Below are 16,857 nucleotides of genomic sequence, written 5' to 3'. Positions count from 1 at the left end.
TTTTGAGAATTTTAAATGCCTGAACTCTAAGGATTAGACCAATAAGCTAGAAAGAAGGTAATAATAACAATTAAGATGCAAAAAGAAAGTAGCATTTGTGACAGAATTGGCTGTTAGAACAGCTGGCAATTGTTAAACCAAAATCCTTCAGCAACTCTGTCTCATCACCTCAGACAACAAGCTATGAGCTGATTTAAATTTAGCCACGCTGGTTTAAATGTTTGATTTTGCTTCCAAATTTTTAAATTGAGACTTGTTCTATCCTGCAACTCCTCACTCTCCTCATCTCAAAGGGGCTGGAGCAAAATTTGTGCTGGTGCACTTGACTTACCTCAGCACAAGCCTGTCCTGCACTCAGAATTAGGCAGGTACACAAAGGTAAATGCACACAATCTTTTAATTAAAGGCTGTTTCTTGGACCATATCATGGGGTAAAGATTTTACGAGGAACTTGAAGAAGGAAGTGTCAATTTTCAACTTCACCACCAATACCATTTTAATTTTTATTTAAGTTAAGCATTAAATCAGAAGCCTTCAGAGCAGCATTGGATCAGTCAGTCAGTGGAACTCCTTAATCCATGGACTACCATCCATCATGTGGCTCCATGGGATAACTGATGGGTCACCATTACATGATTTCCAGCAATTGAAAACACAAGAGACATGTTGTGTTTGTAGATCTTACAGTTCCTGACAGTGAGACTTGAACAAGTTGGATTTCATTTTGTTTGCACAGAAAAAAGACTCTACTGAAGAAGTTGCTTCTTCCTCCTCCTCCTGGACACATTTCCCTGTGCATGGATGCACTCACTCCTTCCTTCTCTGCAAAGGATTGGTTCCCAAGTGCTTCATACCCAGGTTCTCTTCCATTTTCTGCCTCTACTCAATAACCTGCTACGTCAGCCAGCTAGATCATGGTCCCTACTTCCACTTCCCTCATCACATTCCTGTTCTTTCATCCCTGACTTCACATACACCAGGATTTCTGTCTCTGTCTTCTCTAAAATCACACTTTTATTAGAGGAAGATTAGTTATCTCAAGTTTAATCTTTCTTAATCCAGCTTTCTCCTTGCTGCATTTTATTTAAAATTTTCCTACAAGGAATGTTACAGGGGAGCCAAGCTCCAAGTTCACGACTCCGCTTTCCAGTCTCATTCATCTGAGTGGGGATCCCAGGGGTTTTCCAGTGTCCCCTGAGCCTGGAATGATGCACAACATTACAAATGGGAGCAGATCCAGGAGCTGTGCACAACACACCTGCCCAGGCCAGGAACAGAAGAATTAAGGAGCTCATATATGTGCATGACAAAATGAATCTTCAAAGAATAACTGACACAGCTACAAAACTAGGAATTATATCAACAACTGTTTGTAAAAATTTGTAACACATATCATGTTGGGCCCATCAGGGAGCAAGAAGTACTTCCTAACTAAAACAAGCCTTTAACCCCAAAATATTTCAATCAAATTTCAAGGCATTACTTCAAAACACAGGATTCACCTGTTTATTCAAAAGAAAAGTTTAATGTTTCACCACGTGCAAAATAATATTTGTTTTCCAGTTTCCCCTGCCCCCTCAGAAGTACATGGGACACACAATAAGAACCATGTGGAACAGAAAGAATTTTAAATTTGTCCCAATATACTCTATTAACAAGTCAGGTCACTATCAACCATTATAGTAAAATATAGTTCAAGAGTGCTTTAAAACAAATAAAAAAGGCAATACAGAGGAAACCTGGCACAATGATCTTTACAAAAAAATCCCAACACTAAAAGACCTGTACAGAAACAGCTCCATGGCAATAACCTAAACCCCAGGATTTTCCAGGACTTGCAAATCCCCAAGGAGTAGGAACAGAAAGCTACAAAAGCATAGGAGTGAGTGTGCATGGAAGTGAGGCACCACACTGCAATAGCTCAGCAGTGCTCAACTGCTGAATGTTCTAAAAGGTGGGCACCCTTTGAAGCAGCTTCTTGAAAGCCCAGCATGGCCACACCAGGACTGAAATAACAACAGGAAAACAGGGATGGGCACAGGAAGGAGGGTACTGGGCTCTCTGTAAGGAAGACAATAGAAGGAGGATCACTATTCTTCTCATTCCTTTTTCCCTTTCTGAATGTTCTCTGTATTCTGCCAAATGCAGACTCCCTCCTCCTCCCAATTTAGTAGAAGCTACTGTGATTTATTCTGAAGAAAGACAACATTTTCTTCCAGTATAAAACTATCCCAACTCTGGTTGGTCTCCATCTGATTTGGAACAACATTTTACAGTGCACATACCAATATAAATCATTCCACAAACCCTCCTGAATGCCCAAAAAGGGGCACCTTTTATAATACAGCTAAATGAGTACTTTTATTGTTCCTCTTTCACCTCCCAATAAACCATGAGGTGTTACGTGACCCTGAGACATAATCCAGGACAAAGAACCCTGCACCACTGGATTCCTGATTAACTGAATAGGAGAAGGAGATTTCATATTCATCTCCTTCCATATGCAACAAGAGAGAAAAATTCTACACTTATTCATTATAATTCTGTTGCAGTCAGACGATATCCTATTTGATCCCATAGCAAAATTCCTTTTAAGGATTGTTTATGTTCCAGTTTTTGTTCTCTTATAATCAGCTGTATGAGCAACAAAACAAATAGTGCACAAACTACTTTTCTCCAGCAGCTTGTATTGAAAAATGCAATTCTGTTCTGGTAGATGTTGTTAGCACTTTGATAACAACTGTGTAATAAGGATGTTAAGCACAAATGGACCATGTCATATTAAAAAGCAAAGCTTTCAACACATTTTTTGAGGGCCAAACAACTAATCACTTGCAACAAATTACTACTTTCAAAGCACAAGACTTATCTTGTTTACCAAGGAGAAGTTTGGTAAAACTGAAACAAAATTCTGACCTCCATGTAGCTCTATAAGTTGTAATTTTTTCAGTTTTGGAGGAGGAAAACCCCTCCTTAAACCATAAAGAGAACATGCTCAATGGATAATTTTGGTAGTTTTAGCAGCTACTCTCCCCTCTGCCTTAATCCCACCTAGCCTAGGAGCAATTCTGCATCCTCCAAGGCTTACTGGTGTTCCCCACTGCAGTCTCAGCTTAGCTGGAAATTAGCAGAATGCTTCCAATCCAATTCCAGTGTACAAGCTTTGCAAGTCCTGCAGCTATTTTCCACTTCTTAACCCTTATTTAAATATACTTAGGCATAACATTACTTAAGACTTCTAGAACTTTACATCGATGCTGTAAAATGTTCCACCCTGGCATCTTTTCAAAGGACTTGATGAGAAGCAAACCTACCAACATAAGTTCAGAATTTTCGTTTTCAGAGCAAGAAGGAAGAAGAAATAAACTACAAATGGACCAGTCCCAAGGATCAGTAACAGCTCAGCTATTATAAAAACCAGGCATGATTTGCAGAACTACAGCTAATCTATACCAGTGTTAAATACACTTTATGATTAAGACATCCAGACCTTTCTACATGAGAAAATTATTTTTTCGAACATTTTTGGTTATTTTAAGTCTTCAGCATGTTGACTTAAATAGTTTCTAGCAGCAAGAAACACAATCAAGCAGCTTATCTCCTCCCCAAGCCACTACCTATACCCAAAACTACTTCATAACTGGAATCTATTGACCTGCCTCACAATGAAACCAGTTAGAAGTTGCCACACCCTTTAAAAAAGAGGGGTCTTGAGCTCAGACTTTCCCAATTATTGCATATTTAATTAATAAATCACATTCAATGATCAGAAATGGAAATTAGTATAATTATTTTTGTACGAGATTATTAACATCTACTGTTTGTTGGGACACTGTCAAGAGTTTATTCCTCCACTGTACATGTGATAAACTTTGGTTTAACAGCAGTAAGAGAAGTACTCACGTTGTTGGTTTCTTTTGTCACTGGCATTTTTCAGAGGAAGGCACACGGGACAGTCGTGCCGAGTACAATTCTTCCAGTGGGAGATGATTTGTCTTGAAGATGCACAATGAGCAACTGCAGCAAGGGAAAGCAAGAGTTAACAGCCACTCCTTGGTTAATTGGGTTTGAATTATTTCATTTTCAGAGTAACTCTACTCTTTCTCCTTCACAAGCAATACTAAAACCACACACAAGTAAATTTTATTGTGATCTACCAGCAAATGAAGGAAACTAGTCCTAAAATTTAAGACAAAGACATGGTAGACACTCTCCTTATACAACAGAGATGAAAAGGATGATTGCAAGGCTACACTGCTACAATCCTGCTTCCAAAAGGCAAATACTGTACATGTAACTAAACACAACTGAAATGTCTTGTGATCAAAGTGCAAAAGAAGGAAACTAGTACTGAAATTTAAGACAAACACATGGTGGATATCACACTTAATATTGATGCCTTAAGTTTTAGCTTTCGTATTTTCCAGATTCTATACTGTATTAGTATATAACTCTGAACTTCATATCACGTGTTAGCAAATTCTCCTCGGTGTAGTCAGACACAACAATCCTTTCCCAGCCCAAGAACCAAAGACACAGTTGCAGCTTCAGGCCCAAAAAGTGTAAACAGCCAATTGAGGAGAGCAGTCTGGGAGGATGGGACTGCAGAACCTGGAGCTGGAATTGGACAATTATCCCAATATGGAAATGAACCAAAACTTATATAAATGTGAAAACTCGTGACCAAGTTCCATCTTGAGTAGAGTCACAGCCAAACTCTTGTACTGCCCAAAGTATATTCTTTAAAAATCTTTTTAATAAATACCTACTTTACTCCTTTAATACTGTCTAGCCTCTATTCCAGACAGTCTTTCAAAGCATCAGTATAACAGAGGAGATGAAGAAGATGCTTTCAAGCATACCTATACTGGTGCCATCCTATTTGAGGAGGGAAAATGCTGCATTCTGTTGTCTGAACTGGCAGCTGAGGAGAGCTGGGAGCAGTTTAACCACAGAGCCAGTGCTGCCACTCCCTCGTGCCGACACAGGGGACCCTCTGGCTGAGAAGAGGAAGGCTGGGGACAGGGAGAGCAGAGAGGGCTCACCTTGGCAGGCCTTGCCAGCCTGGCAGTGCGTCATGTGGTTGAGGACGTTCTTCATGGTGCGGCAGTGCGGGAGGGCGCAGGCGCGCACCTCGCCGTTGGCCTGCTCGCGCCGCTGACACTTGTGAGCGTGGAGCAGCAAAACCAGCTGCTGCTGGATCAGTTTGCGCTTCTCAGGGTCTGCTGTGGGCCCGGTGGCCATGGCCTGGGTCGGGACAATCCCCACTTGTTGGACTTGGGTTTGCATCTGGGACTGAGAGAAAAATGGAGAGGTCAGTGCTGTGCCTGCAAGCTTCTTGTACAAGATTTGAGCATCACAGAGCTGTTCTCTGGGCTACAAGGGTTATTGCACCACTCCCCAGAGCATTCCTAATGCTGAAACAACATCAATGTATTGAGAGGTTCCTCTGTAAAAACACTTAAACAAACAAGAGTTTCAATAATGAGCCGTTCAAAATATTCTTTATTAGAGAGACCATAATTCCAACAGCAATGAGCTCTTATCACACTCAGAGGTGGAATTCCTTGAGGTCCCTTCCAATCCACACCATTCTATGAATTCAAGCTTGCTTAGTATTATATTTTCATAATATAGGTGAGATTTTCATATCATAGGTTTTATACAAATCAACCCCAGTCTCTTGTCCCTAAGAAAAAGAGAAGTCCAAAGGGAGAAGAGAGTCAAAATTCTCTGACTGTCTCCATGTGTTACAGCAAAAGGCAGAGCTGATTTTTTAAGCCTAAGTTAGTCCTTTTTCTCTCCAAGTGATATTCCTTCCACAGAGAAAATTCCCAGGGCGAGCTGTATATAGTTTTCTCCTAGTAAGGGCCACCTAAACCTGGGTTGCATTATTGCTGCTGAAGAGAACTGGAGTTATCACAGGGTGACACTGGGTTTGATCAACTTTAAAATCCAATGTTTTACTTCCAGCATCCATTCTTTATGGACACACTTCTGTACCAAGGCCTGAGCTCTGCCTGACAGCAGCAAACTCACAGAGATTTTCAGTCTCAGGCATAGTTCATAACAGTGCAGAAGAGAAACAGCCTCTTTAAAATGTCAATTATTCAACACAGATTAGGCAGCTTTTCTACCTTCTTGGACAAATGTAGAAACTTGACTTTCAAAATTAAACATATCCACAGCCTGCACTGACTCCCGTAGCAAGAACAGATATGGGACTGCAAAAGTGCTGAAATCCCTGCGATTTGCAGCCTGAATTAATCTTGTGGACAAACAAACAACTGTCCCAAGAATCGCTTTGATTATGCACAAAAACATGTTATTACAGGAAAGAGCACCAAATTCCAAGCCACCTAAGGAAAACCAGCCATGAGAAACACTTTTAAATAGAATGTAAGAACATTCGGATTATGCTGGGGAGATAACAGAGGAAATTCAGTGCTGCCTGCAGAACTACTAACCACAACCTGAATACCACATTTAAAAAAAATCAGGTTTTAGTGTCAGCATACACCATTTGTAGCCCATTCTACTTCTGACCTTTGAGAAGGATTCCCCAGAAAATTCCATAGCCTACAAAATCCTAGTTTTCTCAGACCAACAAAACATTTCCTGCACACTCCAGCAGCAATCTTTGCCCCTGCACATCAGATTTTGGAGCTTGCTTTTCTTCAGGGGAATGAGGCACACAAGATCAAGTAGAATACACCATGTCTGGTATTTGATGGAGGAAGTGGGGACTCTGCCACTTGATAATGATTATAGTAACTCTTAGACAAGACTCTTATACAAAGAGGAATTGCTGAATCCATTTGTGTCGGGCTTTCAAGAGAAAGAACAATAAAAGGAATAAGGGGGTGAATGAAGGAAACCCATGAACATCTGCTCCCACTGCATGCAGCTGAAATTCAGTCTTCCATTTCTCCTGTGAACAAATCCATAGAGCAGAGAGGTTTTGCTGAAACAATTCTTGGGTCACAAATAGGAAACAATTAGTTCAGCTAATCTGCAGAAAAATACACAGATCATGCCAAAGAAAATCTTGTTGGAAGCGATGCTTTCATCCCAGTAAAAGAATTGTTTCCCAAGCCAAGTCCTCCTTTTGTTACTACCCTTCCAGTTAACAGACACGACTGCAGCTGTATCAGCACAGATGCCCTGACCCAGAAGGGTTTCTTGAAGATTGAGTAACAAAAGAGCAGAATTGCAGAGTATCAGTGGTTTGAAGAACAAAGCAGCCTTAGTCCAGATCACTGTGTCTGCAGGTAGGCACAAAACCCCCTCAGAATATAAAGCTTCTTGTTGCTTCACCTGACTGACAATGTTCTTGCTGAGGCAGGAAGTTCAGACACTTCTGGATCCAAAATTAAAAGAAATAATTCAATAGTCAGATAAACAAGGTAAAAAAGATATTTTTGTTTCTCTTGCCAATTGTTCCACCATCGACAGAGCAAATGGATCAGGGGTTGGAAATCTGCTAAAACCTCTGATGGAGATGGCAATGTCAATAATCAGTTTTCTAGAAACTGAGTTATATATTAATATATTTTTATATTACCCTGTATATTCTATAGGGTAAGACAACTATTAATACCCTTTAAAATTATGGAAACTCATTCACAGAGGAAGATGGTTCTGCCCTGTCCCTATCATGAAGGCAAAAAGGTTCCTGCACATTTGGGCAGCAGAGATGCTCAAGTATCTCATCGTCATGGACTTGGATGGACTCAAATTTCCCTGGTGGTTTTACTGAGGTGACCAGCAATTCTCAATGTTTCTATGTACTTCTATTCAAAACCACTCAACATTGTCAGGATGGAACACTGTGTATCTTCTCTTACAAAAGTAGTCAGCAATCTCAACAGCAGTGGCAATCTTACAGCAGGTAAACAATGCAGTACAGAACTCTGCCTCAGCTCCACTCTACAGAGCATTATGGTTTTAAAATAATTTTCTTATTCTGTAATTTCTGCTTATTTCCATGTTTTTTCCTTGTCCCTGATAGAAGAATGTGACTTTCACTATGAGGACAAATCCTGTGTTTAAAAAATGCCTTTTAGTTCTGTAAGAGAGGTTTGTAATCAACAGCAGATCTTAGTGAGGTTATTAAGAATCTACTGCCACAAATCCCACACACGGCTACATTAAGGTCAAACACCCTCAAACTTCTTCACTTCCCTTCCAACCATAGGCTTAAAGTGTGATCCTGAGGGTCCCTTCCAGAGAAGGAACAGCAGGAACAAAGGTGAATACACAAATGAACTGTAAATCTCAAAGAACTTCTAATTAGCAACATTTCTACCTGAATAAAATGTTCATAGTGTGACCAACTCCAATAATGAGTATCCCAACACATTTCCAGTAAGATTCAAAGAAGTCCTTCCTTCCACAGGATTTGCAGGAATGCTCTATTAAGTGCTGAACCCTCTCTGAACAGCCCAGGGAGCATCATTCTGTCCCCAAAATGAAGGAGAGCTCAAGCAGCAGCTATTGGGGGGCATCAAGGCCAAAGGCTGTCACTTGATGACCAGAGCTTCACTGGGAACGTGACACAGAACCACTTTACACTTCTTGCAATTCACGTGGATGGTGGTTTCCCTGGTTCCACCAGTTACTCTCAACAGGCATGGAATGAGCAGCCTGGTCCTATCCAAACAGGAAGGATCCTTGTGACCCCAGGAACACCAGAGTCTGCTTTGGCCCCAGAGGCTGGAGGCTCACACATGCACAAACAGGCTGGGATGAGCACTACAAGCACAAGCACTTGTACCCCAAAACCCTGGAGTGCTCCATCCTCACCCAGGAGGAATCAGAATCTGAGTCTGAATGGTGGACAGAAGTCTCCACAGGAGAGGAAAGAGGTTTCCTGAACTGGACATGGCCTCAGAAGGCTGCCCCACTGTCTGGAGGGGGATAAGTGATGTCAGCCTAGAGCACCAACCTGAGCAGTGGCAGTGCTCTAAGAAATGAGGAGAGGTCAGAAGATATTCAGCTCCTGAACACAAAGCCAACATAATCACAGAATCATTTAGCTTGGAAGAACCCTCTGAGATCATCAAGTCCAACCTGTGAGCCATCTCCACCTTGGCAGTAGCCCAGAGCACTGAGTATCACATCCAGCTTTTCCTTAGACACATCCAGGGATGGGGACTCCAACACCTTCCTGGGCAGCTGATTCCAATGTCTGACAACCCTTTCTGGGAAGAAATCTTTCCTCATGTCCAACCTGAACCTACCCTGGAGCACCTTGAGGCTGTGGTCTTACCATGAAGAATGTGTTTAGAGCTCAAGATTTATTTCAAAGCTTTGGCACTGGCCCGGATAAAGGCAGAGTTTTCATGTTGAGGGTAAACAGGAATATTTTCAACTTCCCACTTCCACCCGTGAGGGTGGTGAATGAACCTGCAAACCCATGACAACCTCAAAGGTGAGGTGGCCCCTATGGTCAGGCCACAGAAAGAACCTGAATAGCTGGTCAGTGCACTTAGGTTTTAATTGCTAAAGGAATTTTGTTTTAAAATTAGCAAAGGTCTCAATTCTATGCCATTGAGTCTGCTAGGCATCAAGGCTGGATCAGCATCTTTTTTAAGGATACACTTGTGGAGTTTATCTCCTCATCTTTCTGATTCGCAGGACCAGCAAATGCCAAGAAATGTGCACTGAAGAAGTGTCTCAAAGTAGAAAAAAGGACAAAATACAGGAAGGTGTAGAGAGATTCCAGTTCTCACATATAGGATTTCCCCTGAGTAAAATATTGAAGGGGACCCTACATAAATGTCAGTATTTTAGTGGGGGACAAAACAGCTTGAGGAACATTTAAAATCACAGATAGCAAATCCTGAATAGAAAAAAAGGTTAAAGCACAAATGAGGAGTTTGTAAGGGAAGGAAAGCCATGCTGTCAGAGTGCTGGCCATGGAGTACCTCAGCTGCTGGAATAGAGCAGGACACAGCAATGGATACTCCCCACCACTTATGTTTGCATATGGGGGAAGGGAGAGTGGAACACAGGCCAGAGCATCAGGAAAAGATTAATTCCTCTTTGTCAGCTTTTGCCAGCCTGGCACTGTATTTACAGATGATGCAAAAGCTAAAATATTCCACCATTCAAAGCAATGCACATCCCCAGGATGAACTCCTGCACTAAGGCAAGCAGAGATGCTCTGCTACCAACAAAACAATATCCTTTCCCTGGCACTGAACACTATCTGTTGGATTTGTTTCCAGGTTATTAAGAAGTTCTCCTTTAGAGCTAAGTAGAGCCTTTTCCCAGCTGTTCACTACTGTAAATCAGGTGGGATTTTTTTTGAGGAAGGGAAGGAGTGAGCTTGCCTGTGAAGGAGAAACTAAATTTCAGAGTGGAGGTCAGGGCAGGCACAGGGAAGGTGAGCACAGCTGACAGCAAGCCCAGCAGAGACTGGGACAATGCTGAAGAGAGCAGCAAGCAGACACTCAGCATGCTGCCACTGCAACAGCCACAGACCTTTCCACAGGGATAGAGGAGAGTGGCTGTGCTGCAAGTGAGGAAAAATCACAGGAAGGGTCAGAACACAGGTCTTCCTCCCTAGAAGGGCATAAGAGTTAAGTGATTCTTCATAAAGCCTTTTCTTTCTGGTCTCTAGAATAAAATACCAGTTGTCTATTTTAAGTAGCTACAGTTCTACTTGCTCTAATTAAACCTGGCTTCCCAGTTTAAAAGCTTTCTTCCTCTTCCTCAAAGGTCTGCAGCAAGGCACACCTGAGACATCCTCACCCCCCAGTCACTTCTGTCTTGTGATCAAAATCTGCTATTACAGAAATCCATAGGACATGAAAAGAAACAAAGAAGAAGACAACAGAGAGCTCCTGATGTAATTTAGCAAGAGATGAGGGGTGAAAAAAGCACAGGAGAAGATGTGCTGCTCCAATTCTAAGTCAAGACTTGAAGAAAAACGATTTCCTTTGCTTCCAAAAAGCAGTATTCTCTCAACTCCATCTGCTGGTCATAGGGATAACTGTGAAACCATGCTGGTGTCTGGAAGCCAAACTTCCCCCATTGTGCTCCTAACCCATGCAGAAATACCAGATTTACTGGTATGTCCACGAAGGAAGCATCCACCACCACCCTTGGAACAGGCAGCACTGCAGGGAGTGCAAAGCTTCAGTGAGCTTGATGGAAAAGCCTCACAGGGCTCTCCCCCCAGCAGCTCCTCCCGGAGCCTGTGCACACCAAACCCAGAGGCTGCTGGCTCCCAAACTGGCTGCTGGCTCCCAAACTGGCTGCTGGCTCCCAAACTGGCTGCACAGCACGCTGAGAGCCCGAGAGCAGAGTGTGGCTCTTTTCCACAGCCCAGGGATTGTGCATGATCTCACCGCAGCACAGCATTGCCAGTCCTGCATCAGAACCATTGCAGCAGCACTGAATCTCAGTAATGTGTCACCAAAACTTCCAAAATCAGAAGCAACATTTTTCTTTTGGAAGCAAGCCTTTCACATTTTTTTCAAGTCTTTCAAATTTTCAAGCTGCCCATTCTGTAAAGGGAACTGATTCTGTAGTAGCCCCACAAAGCAAGAGCTAATATGCTGTTTGGATCACCATTAAAACAAAACAAACAAACAAACAAAATCAATCCATCCTGCTGGCACTGAAAATTAATACCTTAATGCTGACCTCTTAATCATTTTAATACCATAAGGTTTGTTCTTCTTTTCTAATTAAAGAGATTAATCCAAATGTGCTTCTCAGGGTGTAGTGTAAGGTCATGCCTGGACCATGGGCTGCAGAAGCTTCAGAGAGCACTTCACTGAGCAGGCGGGGGGACGGGAGAGTGCTGTTCTCAGGAGAGTGGTAGCCTGAATTTGGATCAAAAATCCAAATCCACAGCAGCAGCACATTTGTCCTGGCTGCCAGGGTTCTGCCTGGTTACTGTTGGGGACAGGGATGTCACACAGTAATTATTAGAATAATGTGTGTTTAAGAAACTTAATCATATTTTACTTTTGTGGCACACATATAAGGTGTAAGGCTAAAGACTGAAAGGAATATTTAAAAATATTTTGGCTTTCAGGACTTAGGACAATGGCTGCACGTTTCTGCTTCCTCTTCTCTTGTTTAAAAATCCCACTTGTGGTAACCACAGTGTTCACTGCCATGCTGCAATCTGGTTTCCTGCCTCTGACAGGCCACACACCACCAGTTTTTTCATTCATGTGGGTTTGTCTCTCACATGGAATAGTACTTTGGGGGCCCCTTAAGATAAGGACAGTATAGGGGGCTAGTTTAGGAAGATATGTGGTTGCACTCATCCCACAAAGGACCCTGAATGGGTTTTTTTTTGGTTTTTTTTAAATATGCAGTTATCTTTCACTTGCTGTAGTGGATGGAGTCTGAACTGATCCTCCACATGTTCATTTTTGATCGATGTTAACATAACACAGTACCCTTTTCCACATCACTGCTCACCCCTCAGGGAACAGGACAGGTCGTGTCTCCAGGCCAAGCACATTAAATAAACCATCACCTCCAGGGACCTAAAGCATCCCAGGACACAGAAACAGCAGTGGGATCACAGCAAGAACTCAGGGCAGGATTGCTCAAACACTGCAGCTCTGCTCTGGGGACCTGCCTCTGCCACGAGTCACATTTTGACTGCCCAATATGAGTGACAGATGTCACTTAGATGTGTGTTTCTGTAACTCATGGAACTGCTGTGGACGTTATTTTACCCTTAGGTAATGCCTTAACATATGAAATAAGGTTTAGCAAGCCAGAGCCTACAACCCTCAAGTTCTGAGTCAGCAGATTCTGCCAGTCTTACTTTCCTTGTGCCTCTGTGCTTAAAACTGGGGCAACACATCTTTATCTCAGAGAGGTGCTGTGAAAATGAACTAATCCAAAGTATACGCCTGCTCCAGTGCTGACAGCCTCAGGAAAGAGCATTTGGAAATGACCAAGTGAGATATATTACAACATAGAGCCAGCAATGCCCACAGCTCCACACTGAGCTGCAAAAATAGAACTAAATGTTGACTGTGTGCTCTTTCCAGGAGCTCTGTTCATATTGTTCACTGAATAAAGCAAAGTCCCTGTGGAAGGAATAACATATGGCCATGGATGTGCTATTACCAAATAATTACACTGCCTTACCCACTGCTGCCAAATAAAGGTTAAATTCTAACAAGTGTGACATTTCTTTTTAAATTCTTGGCTTTGCAATAAAAATGTTTAGATGGAAAATCAGTTTTTGAAGTGACACCCCTGTCAGGACCACCATGCCTCTAATCCCTTTTGGGTGGAGACCTTTGGGCTCCACAGTACCAATGTCTGTTGGCTGAAATGCCCATTACTCTCCATGGTGGTGTGAAGGAAAAGAAGATATATTGGACATGCAAAGCTTTTGACACCTGAGAAACAAAGACAGACGGTTCTGATTGTTCTCTCAGTTGGTATTTTTGACATTTTAAAACTGCAATTGATACTACTGGGGAAGTTTCCCTTACTTTCCTCTTTCTTTTGGACAAGATGGAAGAAAACAGTTTTTGATTTTCTCTCCCATCACCTGACAAGGCTTGATGGCAAACACCTTTTTTATTCCACCTGAATATTGACCACTACATCCTATACTAGTAAGTGAGTATATTAAGATTTAGACTTTCCCAAACCTGATTTTTAAATGAGCACAAAAATGAGGCTTCAGGATCACCCAGTCCTGAGATGAATACAGCATTTTGGGGAGACCCACAGGCTCTCTGCAGCATCTGGACAATAACTCACTTCCTTTATACCTGATCCAAACACTTAATAAACACAATTAGAGTATTCATGCAGCAAATAGTCTTTTACAAATATTCTGCATGAGTGGTGTTCTGAACACTGTCTTAATCCAGTCACAAGCTCCTTTTCATAATCATAAGCAGTAAATAATAGATGATATAAAGAAAGATTTCACAGCATAACTAGAGAAAAATTAGGAAGTGATTCTCTAATATCAGGAGAAAAGAGGAAGTTTATTGCATCCTCTTGCCTCTCATACCAAGCCTTTTAGTGACTGGCAGCTAGCAAATGCAGTGATGGAAGAGCAAGCACTGGTTGTGCCAAAAAATAGCTTTTTTAAAAATTTAAATTAAAAAATAAGCGATTTACATCTTATGGAAGGTCTTACAAGTTTCTATAGTAACTGCTATCATGTATAAGAATATAAAATGCAACAAGCTGGAGTTTCCATAGAAACAACACAAGCAGTTTGATTAATACGCAACATCCTGAGACAAACGGGAATATTTAATTTAACTTTATAAAGAGAACTCTGGTAAACACCATACTATAAACTTGTAAGGTACCCTTACAAGAGTTGTTCTTTCAAGCTTGTGACATGCAAGTCATGCACAGTATAAAGTGAGAAGCATCTGAGGTGTTCACCACATCAGCTTCAAAGGATATGAGGTACTACTTCGTTTCAGGAATGTGGTGATGTACCCAACACGTTCTAATTGACACACAGAATTTAAGAAGACATTTTAATCTGGTTTGAAACTAAATATACAAGCCAAAATGAAAGGATGCAATGCAGTTTTTCTAATTGTGTTTCTTCAGAAAGTATAATCACTGCATAAAAATGTACACAAGTTTTATATACACACTGCAGAGCAGAAGTGAGGAACCACGGGGCAACTCTGATGCTTAAATGACCGCGGAGAAGTAATTTGATAATGTTGCAGAAGCTGGATCACCCAAGAATTCAGAAAGCACTAGGAAAAGGTAAAGAATGCTGGAAGCAGCAGGTCCAACTCACCATGTTTGGCACACTGGTGACGGGAGTACTCTTGATGTCGGCAGGGAAGGGAGACAGACTATTGGCCATGCCTGGCTTGTTCGGCAACTGAGGATTCACTCCTGCAGCTCCCATCTGTTGCCCTCCAGTTTGACTGAAAGGCTGCCCAAAGGGAGTAGTGTTACCTGTCATTCCCAGCTGGAAAAGAATGAATGAATGAAATGATTAGAATTTTTGTGATTCCAAAGGGAGATTAAAAAAAAACAACAAAATACAAGCATATGTCAAATATCCGTCTTTGCATTTGCAGAGACTAAATTCCACTTTAAGTTTCTGAATTTAATGAAATTCTCAGTATTAAATTCACAATTTCACAACTTTTACCAAGTTAAAATAAATCCTAAAAAGATTATTTACAAATATATACAGCTGGGGCTTAAGTCTTGCAATTCAACTTACAAAATCAAAGGAAAACACAAGATCATCCTTCCCAATCCACATTGACAGAAATTACTTTTTCCAACACTACAGGAACTTTGAAAGACCAAACAAACTTCAAATCCTGTGATACTTTGTGCATTCTGAGCATAAAGCATGACTTTGTACACAGACAGATGGGAAGGGAGGGGTATAAAGGCATCGAGCAAATGGTTATCAACTTATGTTTTGGTACTTGACGAGAAGTGTCTGAGCAAAAAGATGTCTAAGACTGACAGCCTTGACAAATGACACCCTGAGAACTCCCCAAGACTAAGAAACAGAAACACAACTCCCCCTGAATGACTGGAGAGAACACTGTACATCCAAAGAGCCACTTGGCCTGCAGGAATCTCCCCCCCGGTGAAATCTCCTCCACTGGAACCACTGAGGTCGGAAAAGACCTCCAAGACCATCGAGTTCAAACTGGGACGTATCACACCTCATCACCCAGCCCAGAGCCCTGAGTGCCATGTCCAGCCTTTCCTTGGACTCCTCCAGGAATGGGGATTCCACCACCTCCCCAGGCAGCCCCTTCCAATGCCTGACCACCCTTTCTAGGAAGAAATTCCTCCCGATGTCCAACCTGAACCTCCCCTGGCACAGCTTGAGGCCATTCCCTCTCATCCTGTCCCTTGTCCTGTGGGAGCAGAGCCTGACCTCCACCTGTGTCCAGCCTCCTGCCAAGGAGTTATGAAAGTGAGAAGGTCTCCCCTGAGCCTTCTCTTCTCCAGGCTGAGCCCCCCAGCTCCCTCAGTCCTTCCTGCAGGACCTGCTCTGTAGACCACATTTGCTCCCCCACTGCTGTGCTGGGAGGATTTCTAGGTGACTTTACAACCTGGTCCTAAATATGAATCCAACCACTGAGTAAAGTCTTTAACTGAAACAGCAAATCCTGTTTTCCTCTTCCCTTTACCTCTCCAGCCTTTCCCCTCCTCAACACGGTGGCATCATCCTCTGGTCCTGGCCTCTTCCCTTCCCTTCCCAGCAGGGATTCAGGACTGCTCCCATAGCTGGGACTGTTCACATCAGCTTATCACTGGAACAGCCTCATAACGAGGGATTATTCAGGGGCTGCTTTTTATGCTTACAGGAATTGAGCTGAACGAGCAGTTGAGGAAGCACCAGTTACGAGCAGCAAATTACACAGGGGCAGAGTCCAATAAACACAATTTGACTGGGCCTTGTCCTCTTTGTCCCTGTACTTTGTACCCTCTGGTTTCAGACAGCTGGCCCTGCCACTCTCCAAGCAGCTTTATCTTAGGAAATGCTCCCTTTCCCTGCATCCTGCCCAGTGACTGTTGCCAGATTTGGGCCTTTCTTCACTGTACAAGACGTTCTATCTTTACACATTTAAAAAATCCCAAAAGCTGTTACTTTGCAATATATGAGGTTATCAAATATGTGCTGTGTCCCAGAGTAAAGCTGAATAATTCAAATAGCAAGTAAGACCAAAAATTAGCATCTGAAGTTTAGTCCCAAGACTGCCTTTAAAGAGAAGTGATGTTAGCTATTATCACATTGCACAAATATCAAGAATTTAATTTTCTGTATTTCTGTGTTTGTTTTGCAGACTGCATGTTCAGAGAAATTACTTTAATTATTTATTGCACCACAGATTTTGG

At 42.1% G+C, this 16,857-nt stretch overlaps 1 protein-coding gene across 6 annotated transcripts in view; it reads right to left on the bottom strand.

The window, feature by feature from the left end:
• Positions 1–16,857, bottom strand: part of CREBBP (CREB binding protein) — a 95,213-nt gene that overhangs the window by 41,618 nt on the left and 36,738 nt on the right. For all 6 annotated transcript variants that reach the window (XM_058849269.1, XM_058849270.1, XM_058849271.1 and 3 more), the window contains 3 exons: positions 14,777–14,953; positions 5,046–5,295; positions 3,904–4,017 (listed from right to left, as the gene is read on the bottom strand). In XM_058849269.1, coding sequence (XP_058705252.1) covers positions 3,904–4,017; positions 5,046–5,295; positions 14,777–14,953 — 541 coding nt within the window. The remainder of the gene's footprint in view (positions 1–3,903; positions 4,018–5,045; positions 5,296–14,776; positions 14,954–16,857) is intronic.

This window comes from Poecile atricapillus, chromosome 14, assembly GCF_030490865.1.
Source record: "Poecile atricapillus isolate bPoeAtr1 chromosome 14, bPoeAtr1.hap1, whole genome shotgun sequence".
Classification (NCBI taxonomy): domain Eukaryota; kingdom Metazoa; phylum Chordata; class Aves; order Passeriformes; family Paridae; genus Poecile; species Poecile atricapillus.
This window is presented reverse-complemented; position numbering and strand designations above follow the sequence as displayed.